The following is a 16,714-nucleotide window of genomic DNA, read 5'->3' as shown; positions in this document are numbered from 1 at the left end:
TTCAAATAACTTCATGTTCTGCGCCTTCTGATAAGCAAAACTAAATTTAGCATCCGCTTTTCTTCAGAACCATTCACGTGAAAAGAAGAAGAAAAAAAGTGCTCAATTTAGGAATGGTCGCTCAGACTGATTAAAAATACATTATTCAAGGGAAAAACTTTTGGAGGAGTGGGTGTTTGACATCGAGAATACTCCTAAATCCAACATTAAATCATCGATGAACGTGAGAGTTTTCACGTGAGAGTAAATAACGATCTACCATTTTGATATGTGAAAATGCGCAGTTTCATAAAGCTTGTTTTTAGTTCATTTTATGATGATGGGCTAATCGGGACTAAATATACAGTTTAAAGTGAAATTCAATTCTAAACCCGAATGACTTTCGTCTGGGACGCTTTTAATGATGTGTCCTAGAATATGCATTGGGTGAAGACATCGCAAGTTGCGTGTTTCCTTTTTCACGCTGGATTACAATGCAAGTCACGGAAGGAGTATTGACTGCTCCCTTGAAAGGGGCAGGGGGGAGGGTGAATGAAGTTAGTTGAAGCAAAGAAAACTTGACTCTTTTTTTTTTGCGATGTAGTTCACAAAGCTGAACCAGAACTAAAATTACAACTCCCCCCCCCTTTTTTTTTTTGCCTAGAAAGGTTGTGTTCTTTCTCCCGAGAGATCTAATCTTACCAGTTAATCTTGTAACAGACAATGCTCCAGTAGACCCGTATAAAATCCAACATTCATTCTGCCCGATTATATCCCGACTTTGGCTGGTGCCAGTGTGACTGGTGTCAATATTCTTCGAGTTTTGCTTGCAATAAGCGAGAGATTGTTTTCCTTTCCATAGGTCTCGGTGCAAATGGGTTTCTCATGAACTAGAATTGTAAGAATTTCCTGGAAAAGCAACGACTGTGCACAATTGAAACAAAGTAACATTATTTTAAATTATTTTTTGTGAAAACTTTTTCATGTTCTATTTTCCTTCTCACAACATGCGTCCTGTGCATAACAGGTTGTATAACTACCAGGATACATGGTGTTACCATCTCCTAGGCATCTTTGTGTCCATTTGAGCTCCGTTTAAGTTGAAAATTGGTGCAAATTCCAATAATGACCCCTTCGAAATTACAACCCTTTTCTCGTGAACTGTGAAAGGTCGTTGAATCGAGAGTTGACTGTATTGAGGTTTCCACTGTCCTAGAAATCGTGGGAAATATGTATAATCTTAAATAGCTAGTCTTACACCAAATGTGAATTTCTTATTCACGTATTCAGATTCAGTTGAGTTTGTGTATTATCTTTGTGGATGATGTTTGTACAAAGCCCTCAACATGTCACGTTTATGTTTTGAGTTGGTCAGATAATTCCGAGTTTTCGCAATAGTTAGTTTTAAAAATTAATGTGTGATGTAATCAGTCTGTCATGCTAAGCATACGTGTACCTTCCTTGCATTTAACCATGAGGTCATCATGGAGGCATCACAGATTACAGGATCAGGTGCAATTACAAGCAATTCAACTGGTACCTGCAGGCAACCCTGGTGGGTAAAGACAGCCAGAGCATGGTGCTGATCACAATGCTGCCAAAATTGCAAAGATCGAGAATGTGTGAGGCCCTACTCCCACATCCCCCAAAAATGTGCCTTCATGGCATGATGCTATATGCACAGGGAACATACCTTTACCTTCAAGGGATAAATTTCTCCCAAGAATAGTATTGCCTTGTAACGTAATTAGATCTGAAAATATGAATGAGAAGTTTGAGCAATGTCACCATGAGTCAAAATATCAATGAGTACTTAAATGAAAGGTTTGTTTACGTATATTTTTACAAGTTTCCATAACACAATTACAATGTTTGACAGGAACATTTTATTCTCTGTGTGAAATACAGAGGTATTATGTACTGGAATGCATCATCTGATACATTTGTTAATTCTTTAATATGTTTGTTTCTTGTTTCAGTTGGCCAAATGGAAAACTGCAGAAGAAGTTGCTGCATTAATTCGGTCTCTCCCAGTTGAAGAACAGCCAAAGCAGATCATTGTGACAAGGAAGGGCATGTTGGATCCTCTTGAGGTAATAAATTGAAATAATAAATAAATAAATTTAATGTTTTTTAGGGAACCAAGGTAAAGAAAATCGAAATGTTGAAAAATATATAATCCAGGAAAATTTTATAACATGTTGCTTTTCAAGGACTACAGAGATTGAAGGCACTAGTGTCAAAATGTAAAATCTGAAAACACTTAAATGGGTTCTCACAGTAATAAGAATAATAATAAAATGCGTTAATGTTAGGGGGGAGAGAACCATATTCTATTTCAAGATAGGTTGATTTGTTTTGTAGAACAGTGAAGTCAAATTATTGACTGAGTTGGTGTTTTTAAGTCCACGTGCAATTCGAACCACTGCCTCCACCAGTTATCAAACACAGGACTCCTTTATTACAAGGTGACAATGTTACCACTACATCATCGGGGAGGCCTGCACATTTTATCTTTCGTCTTTCAATGATGCAGGCTCAATCTAGTCTCTTGAATGTCCCTTCTCCTGTGCATGTGTGGCATACACACCGTGGGTCAAACACTATACATTGTAGACAGAGGGTTCTCCTAACTGCTGACACTTTTTCCTCACATTATATAGTCCCTTCCTCAAAGAATTTTGCGATCTGTGTTACTGCTCCTACTCCTATATTACTAGGAATTGTAGCTTTCCTGCAGACATGAATCAAACAGGTGTTCCCAGGTTACCAGCCAGGTTAAATCAGTGTTAGCTTACATTGCTCTCATCTTCAGGGAGCAATGTATGCACTCAAAATGTTGGAAGGTAACGCTGATTTAACCTGGCTGGTAACCCAAGAACACCTGTTTGAATCCTATGTTACTGTTGAAATATGACAAATTTTACATCAATGGGTCAACTGGGACTTCACCACAAATTACACCAAAGTGCCAAGGAGCTCTTCACCACAAACTACACCAAAGTAGCAAGCATCGATCATAAACGCCACCAAAGTGGCAAGTGTCATTTTACCAAAACATGCACATACCTGAATAGTAAAAATGTATCATTGCACAGAGGCAACAGACTAAGGTAATATGATGCATGCTACAGAAAAACAACATGGCTTAATCCAATTAAGAAGGGCAGTGTATTGTGCTAATATAATGTGAAAAGTTGCAATTATGTGTTGCATGTTTTTTTTTTTCAAGCGACATGTTGCATGTACGTTTCACTTCAATATAAAAAGATATTTACATGTAAAATTAAGTTGTTATTTTTTCGTCTTCTAGGTGCACTTGCTGGATTTCCCCAACATTGTGATCAAAGGTTCTGAACTGCAGCTGCCATTCCAGGCATGCTTGAAAGTGGAGAAATTTGGGGATCTGATTTTGAAGGCAACAGAACCACAGATGGTGCTCTTCAACTTGTATGATGACTGGCTCAAGACCATTTCTTCCTACACAGTAAGTAGTGGGAGACTTATTCGTTAACTAACAAGCCATGCAACCCTAACTTGGAGTGATGATAACATGAAACTGAGATTTTCGCCCAGAAAGCCTCATCTATTGAGAAATTTTTAATTACTTTTGATCGGTTTATTACATGCAGAAATTTATTAATGTTTCAGTCAGGGGTTTTCCAGGGTATTTGAGTGATACATGCACATTTGTATTAATTAAAACAATGGCAGCTGGAGTTGATCAATCCTTCCAAAAATGTCGAAGATCGAGAATGTGTGGGGCTCTGCCTTCACATCGTCCTATGTGCCTTTATGGCATGGTGTAATTAGCACGGAGAACTTCACCTTACCTGGAAAACATGGAGAATTCAGGAAATCTGTTTTGCCAAAATGATTGGGAACCCTAGTTGGGCAGTAAAAGAGTTTAGTCACTACAAGGAAGAAGTATAGCTTTAACTAGTAAAACTGAAACAAATGTTTACACATTTGAAACAAAGGAGGGACATTGCTGATTTTTATGGAAAAATTAGATGAGTATCATTAACAATGCTTTGCTCGACCAATTGTGATCATGTTGCAGGGCAACAATCTCTGGTGATTCTTCTCCTAGATGATTGGCTTGTAGATTGATAAATTTGCCAACACTTCCTCCACAATCTGAATTTAACTGTAAGTCAACAAAGATGTTGTATAGTGAATTACTTATGTGACTTGAAAAGAGATTCTTATGCTTTTTTAATTTAGAATGTAGATTTTTATTGAACTTTTACATGTGGTTCTGGTTGTAGAGACTAAATTTGTAGACACTTTTCATCAATGTTTAATGCATATGTTAATTTCACACAAGAATGTCTCAAACTTAAGGCTGAGCTTATGCTGACAACAGTGATATCAGTATCGGTTAGAATTTAATCACTGATACCAGCCAATACTTTTGTGGAGTTTGCAAGAATGTCATCCAATACTTTCATTGAATCTAAATATTCTGGAAATTATGCAATATGCATAACTAACTAACTAACTCTCTAGCCTTCTTAAACCCGAAGGTTCATGGCTGCAGCAACACAGGCCTTCCATCTGTCCCTATCTTGTGCAAGATCTATATACTCTTTTCCATCCCTACCGATTTCCCTTAGGTCCATCTCGACGTTGTCCCTCCATCTTCGTCTTGGCCTTCCTACTGGTCTCTTACCATCAGGTTTCCCAACAAGAATCCTGTAAACTCCTCTTTCCTCTCCCATTCGTGCCACATGGCCTGCCCACCTAAGTCTTCTTGATTTAATTATTCTAATAATGTCTGGACATGAATATAAATTATGTAGTTCTAAATTATGTAACCTTCTCCACTCACCTGTCTCCTCATCCCTTTTAGGTCCAAATATTTTCCTAAGGATCCTATTTTCAAATACTCTCAATTTATGTTCCTCTGTCAATGTAAGGGACCAAGTTTCACACCCATATAATACTACAGGCAAAATTACTGTTTTGTATATTTTAACTTTTAGTTTCTTAGATATTAAACGAGAAGACAAAAGTTTATGAAGAGAGAAGTAACATGCATTTCCTGAATTAAGCCTACTTTTTATTTCCTCTTTAATATAATTTTCATTTGTTAATATTACTCCTAAGTATTTGAATTTGGAAACTGTTTCAAACGAGTTGTTACCAATAATTAGATTTTGATTATTACCTAACACTTGGTTTCGGCCTGTAAGCATATATTTAGTTTTCTCTTTGTTAACTTTCAAACCTATCTCTTTAGCAGTTTTGAAAAATATTTTAGCATTATTCTTAATTGTATTCACATCATCCCCCAGTAAGTCTACATCATCTGCATATGCTAACAACTGAGTCACACCATTTAATTTTAGTCCTTCTTTAGTTTCGTTTACCTTCCTAACAGCATATTCTAAGGCAAAATTAAAGAGCAATGGAGATAATGCATCTGCTTGTCTTAACCCATCATGAATTGTAAATTTGTCAGACATATTAATACCCACACGAATTTTACTTTCTGTTTCACTAGTGCATATTTTTATCATACTAACAAGCTTCTTAGGTATTCCAAACTCTACTAATATATTATATAATTTATCTCTTTTGACCGAATCATATGCTTTTTTGAAATCAATGAATAGCTGATGGACATTTTGATTATATTCCCACTTTTTTTCAAGTGTCTGTCTGATGTGAAAAATTTGATCTGTAGTTGATCTGTTACGTTTAAATCCACATTGATAATCACCTATAATTTCATTAGCATATGGGGTTAGTCTTGTTAAAAGAATGTTAGATAATATTTTATATGTTGTTGAGAGTAGAGAAATTCCACGGTAATTATTGCAGTTCATTTTATCACCTTTTTTAAACACAGGAACAATTATGGATTCTTTCCACTGTTGAGGGATTTCTTCTTTATTCCATATTAAACAAATTAATTTATGAATTTGACATATTAATGAATTTCCACCATATTTAATTAACTCAGCTGGTATTAAATCAATGCCAGGTGCTTTGTTAATCTTTAGCCTTTTAATAGCATCTTTAACTTCAGTCAAGTTAGGTTCTGGAACTAAAGGTTCTGCTGTGTGCACTTCATTTACTTCTGATTTATCTCCTACATGAACATTTAAAAGGTCATTAAAGTAGTTCTTCCATCTATTTAGAATATCGCTTGGGTCAGCTAGAAAATCACCGTCTTTATCTTTTATCAAGTTTACTTTAGGTTGCCACCCCTTTCTAAACTCATTTACACCTTTATATAAATCTCTGATATTTTTATTTTTGCTGTTTGTTTCAATTTCGTTAATTTTGCTTTTCAAGTAATCTCTTTTTTTACTTCTAAATGTGCGGTTAACTTCTTGTTTTATTCTATTATAATTGTTTAGATTTGTATCATCAGAGTTATTTAACCACCTAAGTCTAGCCTGATTTCTTATTTCTATTAGATTATGACATTCATTATCAAAGCATGGCTTACTTTTTCTCGGTTTATGGTATCCTATACTTTCTATAGCTGCTGATTCTATTGCATTACGTATGTGCTCCCAATTCTTATTTACGTCTGTTTCATTTATATTTTCATCATCATTTAAATCCTGCAAAACATCAAATCTATTTGACAGTTTAATTTGGTAATCTTTCTTAATTCTTTCATCAGTAAACTTTCCTGTATCAAATTTTATAACTTTTAGATTTTGTTGCTTATGATTTATCACTGAGAGTCTTTCTCTTAATTTAGCAATTACTAAATTATGGTCACTGGCACAGTCAGCACCTCTATGTGTACGAACGTCAATTATACTAGTATGCCTTCTCCTATCAATGAGAATATGATCTATCTGATTATGAGTTTTACCATCTGGAGAAGACCAGGTATATTTATGGATATCTTTATGTTTAAAAGTGGTACTTTTCACAATTAAATTCTTTGAGGTTGCAAAAGTAATCAATCTTATACCATTATCATTACTTAATTCATGAAGACTTTCTTTACCAATCGTGGGTTTAAATGTCTCTTCTTTGCCAATCTGTGCATTACAGTCACCTAACAGAATTTTCATATCATACTGAGAAAATGTATCAAAGACCTGTTCTAACTCTGTATAAAAATCATCTTTAGTATTATCATCTTTATCTTCCGTTGGTGCATGTATGTTTATTAAAATAAATTTACACCACCTACCCTGTAAAACTGCATATGCATAATTTTCAGTATTGTTTTAATTAAAAACACACATACAGGATTACAATCTTAGGAAATAGACACTTTCAACATTTTATAAATCAGAGTAGCAGTTTTCTTTTAGTACATGTCTAAGTTTTGAAGACTAACTCCCAGATGCTCTATCTCTGAAACTCCCAGATGTTCTATCTCCGAGTTCTTTGAGAGACATCAATATGATAATTAATTCGAAACACAATTTACTGTCTACTACTGTCTCGCATAACATTTATCTTTTCATAGCAACCAATGCTCTGAAATTTTTTACTCCAATTATGTTGGTGGAGGTTTATCATATCATCTTCTAGAATCCTGGTCTACAACAGTAACAGAACCTTCTCAATGGCATAGTGGTAACGTTGTTGCCTTGCAATCAAGGGATTTTGGGTTCGTTACATTCGTATCCCACTTAAACTGTAGGTCCAATCCCGATTAACCTTTCTGTGCATAAAGTTGACTTAAAACAAAAAACTCAGGTAACTCAACAGCAGTAACAGAGCTCGTTTTCACTAATTCCAGCACACAAAACCTCTACCAGAGCAGGAGCAATTTTGCATAGCTGACCTAACAGACACTTATGTGATGTTGATGTTACGAACAGTTTTAAAAACTTCTCAACCCACCTCTTATGTTTCTATGCATATTGCATGTCTATCAGTTTAATGATGTTGCTTCTACATGACAGTGAATGTGTTACACAGTGTGTTACAATTTATTATTTTATAGAAGCTCAGAAGTACTGATTTCAATTTGTATGTTCAACCCAATCCTGCTTGTGACTACACAAGAGGACTATTAGAGTAACACAGTTGAACTTGTAAAGGAATCATGTTTTTCTTTTTTAAGCAGGATTTTTCTCTTAATTTTTGATGTTGCTTCTACATGACAGTGAATGTGTTACACAGTGTGTTACAATTTATTATTTTATAGAAGCTCAGAAGTACTGATTTCAATTTGTATGTTCAACCCAATCCTGCTTGTGACTACACAAGAGGACTATTAGAGTAACACAGTTGAACTTGTAAAGGAATCATGTTTTTCTTTTTTAAGCAGGATTTTTCTCTCAATTTTAGGCATTTTCAAGGCTTATCCTCATCCTGAGAGCACTGCATGTGAACACGGAGAGGACAAAAGTAATTCTGAAACCAGACAAAACCACCATCACAGAGCCTCACCACATCTGGCCTACTCTCACTGATGAGGAGTGGATCAAAGTGGAAGTCCAGCTGAAGGATCTCATATTGGCTGACTACGGCAAGAAAAACAAGTAAGTTAATTTTTTTATTTTTACTTCTGAACTTTCATCTTGATTGGTTGGATTTTCTTAGCTTGTCCCTTAGGGAGCTTTGAGACTGAAGTGACAATCAATTGGCAGTAAGCGACGTGGTCGTTTCTAGTAAGAAAAAAAAATCACTTTGCTTGCATGGCCCACATCAAAGTGACACAATGTATGCTGTTGAGAAATAGCTAAGTCTGAGTGGTATTCAAGCAAAGTGTGCAACTTGTTGTGTCACTCTGGTACAAATAGTTGCATTTATTTCAGATGTTTCATTGCAAGTAATAAGTGTTTCTGTTGTTACCATGTTTTGAAAGCCCCTTAGTTAAACAATCACTTGGGCTCACTGTCAACTTTATTGAGCTTATGCTAGTAACTTTTGGGTAATAATTAGCAAATATGATACTTGAAATGGTACTAAAGTACTAATGAAGCACTAGATATATACGAGGGCTATCCAGAAAGTCACTCATGTTTCGACAGGGTGCCACTAGGGGCAGGGCGAGCGCTGCCACTATGTGCAGGAACTTCTTCCCATTCAGTGTGCATCCAGCTGTGGATGTCTGAAGTTCATGTCGCTTCTGCTCTGTTCATAATACAGTGTTAACATGAATGCTCTGATTGAAAATCCTGCCAGTTGTGAAGTGAGGTGGGTCATATGATTTTTGTTGGTGAAGGACACTAAACCTATTAACATTCATCGACAACTGTGTGATGTTTACGATAAAGATCTGATGAGTGAAAGTGGTGCAACAATTACCGCTGACAAATATTGTGAAACATTATGGAAGTTGCGAAGAGCTACTCAAAACAAACACTGAGGAAAACTGAATGCAAAAGTCCTGCTGTTTCATGACAATGCCTGCCTGCACTGGGCCAACCTGACGCAGGAACTTTTACAGGCCTTTCATTAGGAGGTTTTCAACCATATAGCCCGGATCTCGCACCAAGTGACTGCCACTTGTTTCCCCACATGAAGACCTGGCTAGCAATGCAAACCTTCAGGCTGGTGTGCAGAAATGGAAGTCACAGGCGCCAACTTTTTATGACAATGGACTTTGTAAGCTTGTTCATCACTATGATAAGTGCCTAAACTTGCACGGTGACTATGTCGAAAAGTATTGTAAGAGTGTCGCTTCAAAATGTATATAATAAAAAATGTCTTCTTTTTATTCCAAAATGTGAGTTAGTTTCTGGATAGCCCTCTTCTAACGATGGAAGTGGCCCCGGCGGCCACCCAGCGTCAAATAACATGGGTACCTGGGGGAAACCCTGGTACATCACCCCCCACTCACAACTGGATCAAGAAAGTGTGGGGCGTACCCCCACACCCCCTATACGCCTTCATGGCGTTGTGCTAAGCACAGGGGAGCACTTTACACTTTTACCTTTACCTCTTATTTAACTTTTTTTTATTGTCATTGTGTTTTTGTACCGTACGCAGTTTGTTCTTAAACTATTCAGCAGAGCTCTAAAGTACAGTCTCAAAATTATGGTAGAACTTAGTTTCAGTGGTTAAGATATAACAAAAATTGGGCACAAAATCTCTCAGGTGTTTAATTACTGTTGGTTCACATGCAAGTAATGAAAATATAATGTGTGTGATTAATAGAGGTGGCATACTTTTTTCAATCTTTAAAGCTGTTATTAATTCAGTCACCGATACAATATACATGAGATAAAAAGAATAAATACAGACAGTAAGAAAAGTCATATAATAGATGTTAAAACAGCCAGACAGCAATGTTTGGATTTCTTCATTTAATTGTAGTCCTGTTTCTTCTGACATTTTGCTCAGTGCACGAAAGCAAACATGAATACCGTATTTACGCGTGTAGAGTGTGCGTGCGTGTATAATGCGCACTCTGGTTTTCTATGGGTAAAAGTGACAAAAAAATTATATCTCTTATATAATGTGCAGTACAATCCAGTTTCAAGAAATGGCTTTCTTAGTTGTAGGTTGTAAATCTGTTGCTATGCTGATCAAAAGTGGATTACGTCTTACCTATTCAATTGTTCATTTCTTCTTTTTCAAAATATATACTTTTTCTTTCCGTGACTAATGTAACATTTATACTAGGCACATTCAGGACCTTCCAAATAGCAGTTAGCAGCACAAGATTTAGTCCATTAAGGAATTTACACACTCCATGTATGTCATATAATTTGGCCAGTAATACATTTTAATTTTTATTATATTTTCCTTATGGTTTCTTTCATCCAAATTACCATAAAAATCAGAACGTTTCTTCATTTTTTGATTATCTTATTTCAACCGCATGTCACATTAGTGTCTTTATCTTGTATGGAATACTGTTTCCATATTCAGAAACGGCAAGATTCAAGCTTGACAATGATATATAACATGATAGGGTTCCGTAAACATGAAACATCAATGCAAGTGTCCCAAAATCATGGAATGACCCTGTACGGTTTCATGTTGGCTGTCTGAATTATTCCGTGCATAATATGCACCACAGTTTTTGGGGGCAAACATTTTGGAAAAAAGTGCACATTATACATGAGTAAATACGGTATTTTCATATTTAATCCTTCCCTTACAAAGCAACAACTTCCTTTTGAAGGCTGACACTTCGATAGAGGCAGGATTCTCTTGTCCCTTGTAGAGATTCATTCAGTTTGTGGAAAATGTCACAAAAGCAAACTTCTATGAAGTTTTTGGCATCTGCATGGTTTTCTACTACAAGGTACAAGTGCAATTCTTGTCTTAGTTAAAAAATACAGGAGATGACATTTGCCGTGGGACAACCAACATGAATTGCAATAACACAGATATTGATATTTTTTAAAATTATATACTTGACTCTTCTTATAATGTAAATATGTAATACCGATGATTAAAAATTGTATATTTATTTATTTATTTATTTATTTATTAAACACTACAGGCAAATGCCCAGTTACAGTGCTTTGAGGTTAACTGAGTTCAGTTTACATACATATTGACAAAACAAGTAATTAAAAATTGGTAAGAGAAAACAACAAAGACAAGTAGAAAATAACTACGTATAAGACGGAACAGAATAATCATTACATAACAACAATATATAATACAAGGGTGGTATGTCATAAAGTATACAACATATTTGGTTACAATGCCATTATATACAGGGTTCACATAATAAGTTTGCTTTTAGGTCTAAATAGATCAATGTCAGGGGTATTATTGGAGACTATATTGTACAACGCGCACATCCTCCTCATGGGATCCATTTCAGCCATCCTGGTTCTACCGCGTGAAATTTTAAAGAGGTTATTTCTGGGTCTTAATTTTGAGCATGGAATGTAAAAGTTTATTTTTGCGAGAAGTGCGGAGGAGTCTGTTTTTCCATTGACAAGTTTCGAAAGGAATGTTAACTGGTGCATCTGTCTTCTTTTTTCAAGGGACGGGACACTCAGCATGTTGCGTAAGATGTCACCCGAAGTGAATTTTGGATAAATGCCATCTAATTTATATACTAAATACCTTAAGAATTTATTTTGGAGTTTTTCTATTTTTTCGATTTCCTTTATAAATAACGGGTCCCAAACGACTGAGGCATATTCAAGTTTTGATCTGACAAACGTATAGTAAAGTAGTAAAAAGGTTTCTTTTTTCTTAAACTGGCTACACATTCTCATCACAAATCCTAGGTTCCTGTGCGCTTCACTGAGGATGCGCGCAGTGTGTGTCTGGAAATTTAAAACTTTGTCAAATGTGACTCCAAGATCAGTTACAGTATTCTCTCTTAGGATTTCTACGTCGGAAATGTTATATGAATATTGGATGGGATGTTTGTTACGTGTGAATGACACTACTTTGCATTTCTTGAGATTGAGATTAACCTTGTTCTTGCACCAATCAAGTACTTTGTTAAGTTTGTCTTGTAATTTCGTACAGTCGTGATCACTTTTAATTTGTTTGAAAATTTTGACATCGTCAGCAAAGATTAATTTTTTATTTATTGCTGTGTAAGTCACTGCAATTCCATGCATCAATTTACCAAACTTTTGCTTTAAAACATTCAATGAGTTACATCAGAATCAAAGTTGTTTCACTGGCTGTAGCGGGACCTTGCAAGGGCTACATGTTGGTCGTGGGTTGTGCGCTTGACATACCTGAATCTCTATCTTTGAAAATCTAAAATTAATATCTGTTTTATTTTATTATTTTTGTAACTAATGGAAAAATGTGTATCTGTACTCTTTCCTCTTGTTGATAGTGGTGTTTCTTTTCAGCGTGAATGTGGCATCACTTACCCAATCAGAAATCAGGGACATCATACTGGGAATGGAGATCAGTGCTCCATCTGCCCAGAGACAGCAAATTGCTGAGATTGAGAAGCAAACGAAGGAGCAGTCTCAGTTGACAGCTACCACCACTCGCACTGTCAACAAGCATGGAGACGAAATCATCACGAGCACAACGTCCAACTATGAGACGCAGACATTCAGGTGTGTAATTTGAGTACATTAACATTCCATTAGATCTTGGACTTGCCTCAACTATGAAAATTCTCGGGAACTTCACTGGAAGAAATCCTAAATATCAAATGGGCCATATTTATAGAAATGCTTTTCAGAGGACCAAGGTGGGGAAGAAAACTGGGGGCAAATGTTGAATCCCAACAAATTTTATAACATTAGGCAGCTTTCGCTATTGGGATAGAGGATTGGATGTGTAATGAAGGGAAAATGTAAATCATGGCTCCAATGTATTACCATTTGCTTGCAATAACTATTTGCATTTGCAAATACATGTTCAATTTCTGAGAACGTGCTCTTTTGTTATTGATATCAAAATGTGAGGACATGTTTATGTTGGAGGAGGCACTTGGTGAGGGAGCAGTTTTTCAGTAGTTTTATTCATGAAGAATTGAGCACATTCAAAGAAATGTTGAGATAGGAGTAGGAGCTTAATTGTATCAATACAACTCAATGTTGTAAGATTTAATTGTTGTTTTTTTAAAAAAATTTCTGCAATTTTTGACTACAAAATTCTGTTCCTAGAATATTTTTGCTTATTAATTATCAACCATTTTAAAAGGACTGAAACAACTGTGTGTGGAAAATAATCTACTTTTGTTTGGTTATGACTATGGATCACACTACGGGGATATTATAGGGTAAATGCTTTATGCCAGAACAGCTGGCAAGTGTATGTGTAGTGTTAGGGAAAACGAACCATGTTGGTGAACGTACCAATGCCATTGCCAAGTCTTACCACACCCTCTGCACATTATGGCTTTATGCTTGCTAGTGAACCAGAGCTTCCTTGCTTCCGTGGTGAAGCAGATAATGTGACTGCATCAGGAACAGCTTCCTAGTGACTTAACACTAAGTATGCAAAACCCAACAAAGTTATGCCTAATTCCGTGTTAAAAGTAATGTAACAGAAATATTTTTGTTGGTTTTTTAGTCTTTGAAGTTGCTTAATCACAAAATATTGTCTGACTGAAAAGTGAAATACACAAGGATTGCAGATACATCATGGTGTAAAAGAAAGTGATTTCATATGAATCTAAGATCTAGCCTGCTGTATTAGCCAGTTATACCTACACTAGTATTCTGCCACTTGCATGACAGTTCTCTGTGCATCTGAACTATTTGTGCAAACAAATTGCCGGCTGAATGCTGTTTTGTCACATCTTCTTCATTGGAGATGAGTTCTGAAGTGATTCATCAGGTTGTCAATTGGTGTCAATTATCAAAATTAATAAACAACTTAGTATTCAGCTGGCAAAATTTTCCAAAGAGACAACCAATGTAGAAACTATGTTTACAAGTGACAAACTGGGATTCAAAAGTTAATCTCTCATAACACTGATCAAATTTCATGTGCATGATTCATTCTGTTTAGGCAGTACTGCAGCTCACCAGCAACACATAACTTTGGAAATCATTGTCGCAACCATTTGTTGCAATGAAAATGTGCAGGTAGCAACAATAAGATACTGTTGCTAGGAATCTGGAAGTACAATCTGATTGAAAGTATCAAGAAAAGTTTTTGACATATTTTTCAAAATTTCTTAAGCAAATTAATAGAAATGTTTGCTCTTTATCTTTACACAGTTCAAAAACCGAATGGAGAGTGAGAGCCATCTCTGCAACAAACCTTCACCTTCGTACAAACCACATTTATGTGTCTTCAGATGACATCAAGGAAACAGGGTATACATACATTCTGCCAAAGAATGTACTCAAGAAGTTTGTCACCATATCAGATTTGAGAGCACAGGTGAGTTTGTATTTTTTGAATGAAAACAGTACATCTTTATGATGTGGTTATTGTTGTTTGTTTCATTTATTGTATTTATGTTGCATTGTATTTTGTTGGTGCAGAACTTCTGCTTTGATGATCCACTTATTTGTGGTTGTTTTCCTCATAGTTGATCTTCTGAGATTATTTTAGTAGGTTCTCAATCTGTGTATAGGACCAGTTATGTATTTATTATTTACTATCTGTGTGATACAGTTGCTTATATTGTCTGCTAGCATGTGTATTTTATATTCTGTCGTAAATGCAGGATACAGCAAAAGTAGACCATATATAGTACTGTCTTAATGCTGAAAGAGAACCTTTTTTGAATGTCAAACAGAACACATCTTTACAGTACAATAGTATGCTAATGTACTGTAAGTGTAATTTTAATACAGTGTTCACAGTACAGAGTAAAATATGCAACATGTGTTGGTCTACTTTTGCTGCATTCCGTACATTGGGGTTAACAACATGTAAGCAAATATATTAAAACTATAATGGTAATTGTATGTTTTATCTAGTCATGATGGAAGTAGTAAAATGGTTGTGTGTGAAGTAAAAGCATTGTAGGTGATAGTAATAAGTTATGGAAGAGAGTTTGAAGAGATTGCACATGGAAGGAAGATGCTTGAAGTGGAAACACAATAATTCATATGATGAAATTATGGCAGGAGTAAGATGATGATTTCATGTGGCAGCAGAAATGAGTATTATTTTATTTGAGGTGGCAGCAGAAGGAAGATTATGATTTGAATTGACCTCAGGGGAAGGAAGATGAGTGCTAGAAGTTGCTGCAGGAGGACGAGGTAGACGATTCGAAGTGGGTGGAGGAGGAGGACAAGGGAGAATAATTAAAGTGACCTTAGGAAGGAGAGGATTTGAAGCGGCTGCATGATGATGAGGATGAAGAGGATATTTTGAATCATCTGCAGGAGGAGTAGGAGAAAGAAGAGGATTTGAAGCACGTACTGTAGTAGGAGAAAAGATTTGATGCAGTTGCAGGAGGATGTGGAGATAGAAGATAATTTGAATCAGGTGAAGGAGGAGAAAGAGATAGAAGATAATTTAAACAGCTATGAAATGTAGCAGGCAGAAGATAAAGAAGAGGATTTAAGCAACTGCAGGAGGAGGAGAAAGAAGAGAATATTTGTAGCAGCTGCAGGAGGAGGAGTAGAAAGAAGAGAATTTGAGTTAGCTATCAGCTGCAGAAGAAGGAGAAAAAAGAGGATTTGATCCAGTTGCAGGAGGAGGTGGAGATAGAAGGGAATTTGAATCAGCTAAAGTAGGAGGGGGATATAGAAGAGAATTTCAGTCAGCTATGAGATGTAGCAGGAGGAGGATAAAGAAGAGGATTTGAAGCAACTGCAGGGGGAGGAGAAGAAAGAAGAATATTTGTATCAGCTGCAGGAGGAGTAAAAAAATTGCAGGAGTAGTAGTAAATAGAAGAGAATTTGAGTCAGCTGCAGGAGGAGAAAGAAGAATGAAAAGATTTTGAATGAACTGCAGGAGAAGTAGTAGAAAGAAGATACAGTCAACTCTCGATACAAGGACCTTTCACAGTTCCCGGGAAAAGGGTCGTTATTTCGAAGGAGTCGTTATTGGAATTTGCACCAATTTTCAGCTTAAACGGAGCTCAAACGGCCACAAAGATGCCTAGGAGACAGTAACACAATTTATCCAGGTAGTTATACAACCTGTTATGCACATGACGCGTGTTGAGAAGGAAAATGGAACATGAAAACGTTTTCACAAAAAAGGATTTAAAATAATGTTACTTTCTTTCAATTGTGCACAGTCGTTGCTCTTCCAGGAAATACTTCCAATTCTAGTTCATGAGAAACCTGTGTGCACTGAGACCTATGGAAAGGAAAACAATCTCTCGCTTATTGCAAGCGAAACTCGAAGAATCTTGATACCAGTTACACTGGCACCAGCAAAAGTCTGAAGATAATCAGGCAGAATCAATTTTGGTGCGGGTGTACTGGAGCAT

At 36.1% G+C, this 16,714-nt stretch overlaps 1 protein-coding gene across 1 annotated transcript in view; it reads left to right on the top strand.

The window, feature by feature from the left end:
- The window catches only part of Prp8 (pre-mRNA processing factor 8), a 116,443-nt gene that overhangs the window by 90,216 nt on the left and 9,513 nt on the right, over positions 1 to 16,714 (top strand). The window contains exons 34-38 of the mRNA XM_083124178.1: positions 1,959 to 2,072; positions 3,293 to 3,466; positions 8,260 to 8,453; positions 12,702 to 12,917; positions 14,535 to 14,700. Coding sequence (XP_082980304.1) covers positions 1,959 to 2,072; positions 3,293 to 3,466; positions 8,260 to 8,453; positions 12,702 to 12,917; positions 14,535 to 14,700 — 864 coding nt within the window. The remainder of the gene's footprint in view (positions 1 to 1,958; positions 2,073 to 3,292; positions 3,467 to 8,259; positions 8,454 to 12,701; positions 12,918 to 14,534; positions 14,701 to 16,714) is intronic.

This window comes from Lepisma saccharinum, chromosome 6 (assembly GCF_977018435.1).
Source record: "Lepisma saccharinum chromosome 6, izLepSacc3.1, whole genome shotgun sequence".
Classification (NCBI taxonomy): domain Eukaryota; kingdom Metazoa; phylum Arthropoda; class Insecta; order Zygentoma; family Lepismatidae; genus Lepisma; species Lepisma saccharinum.
Note: the sequence above shows the minus strand (reverse complement) of the source record. Positions and strands in the feature narration are given on the sequence as shown.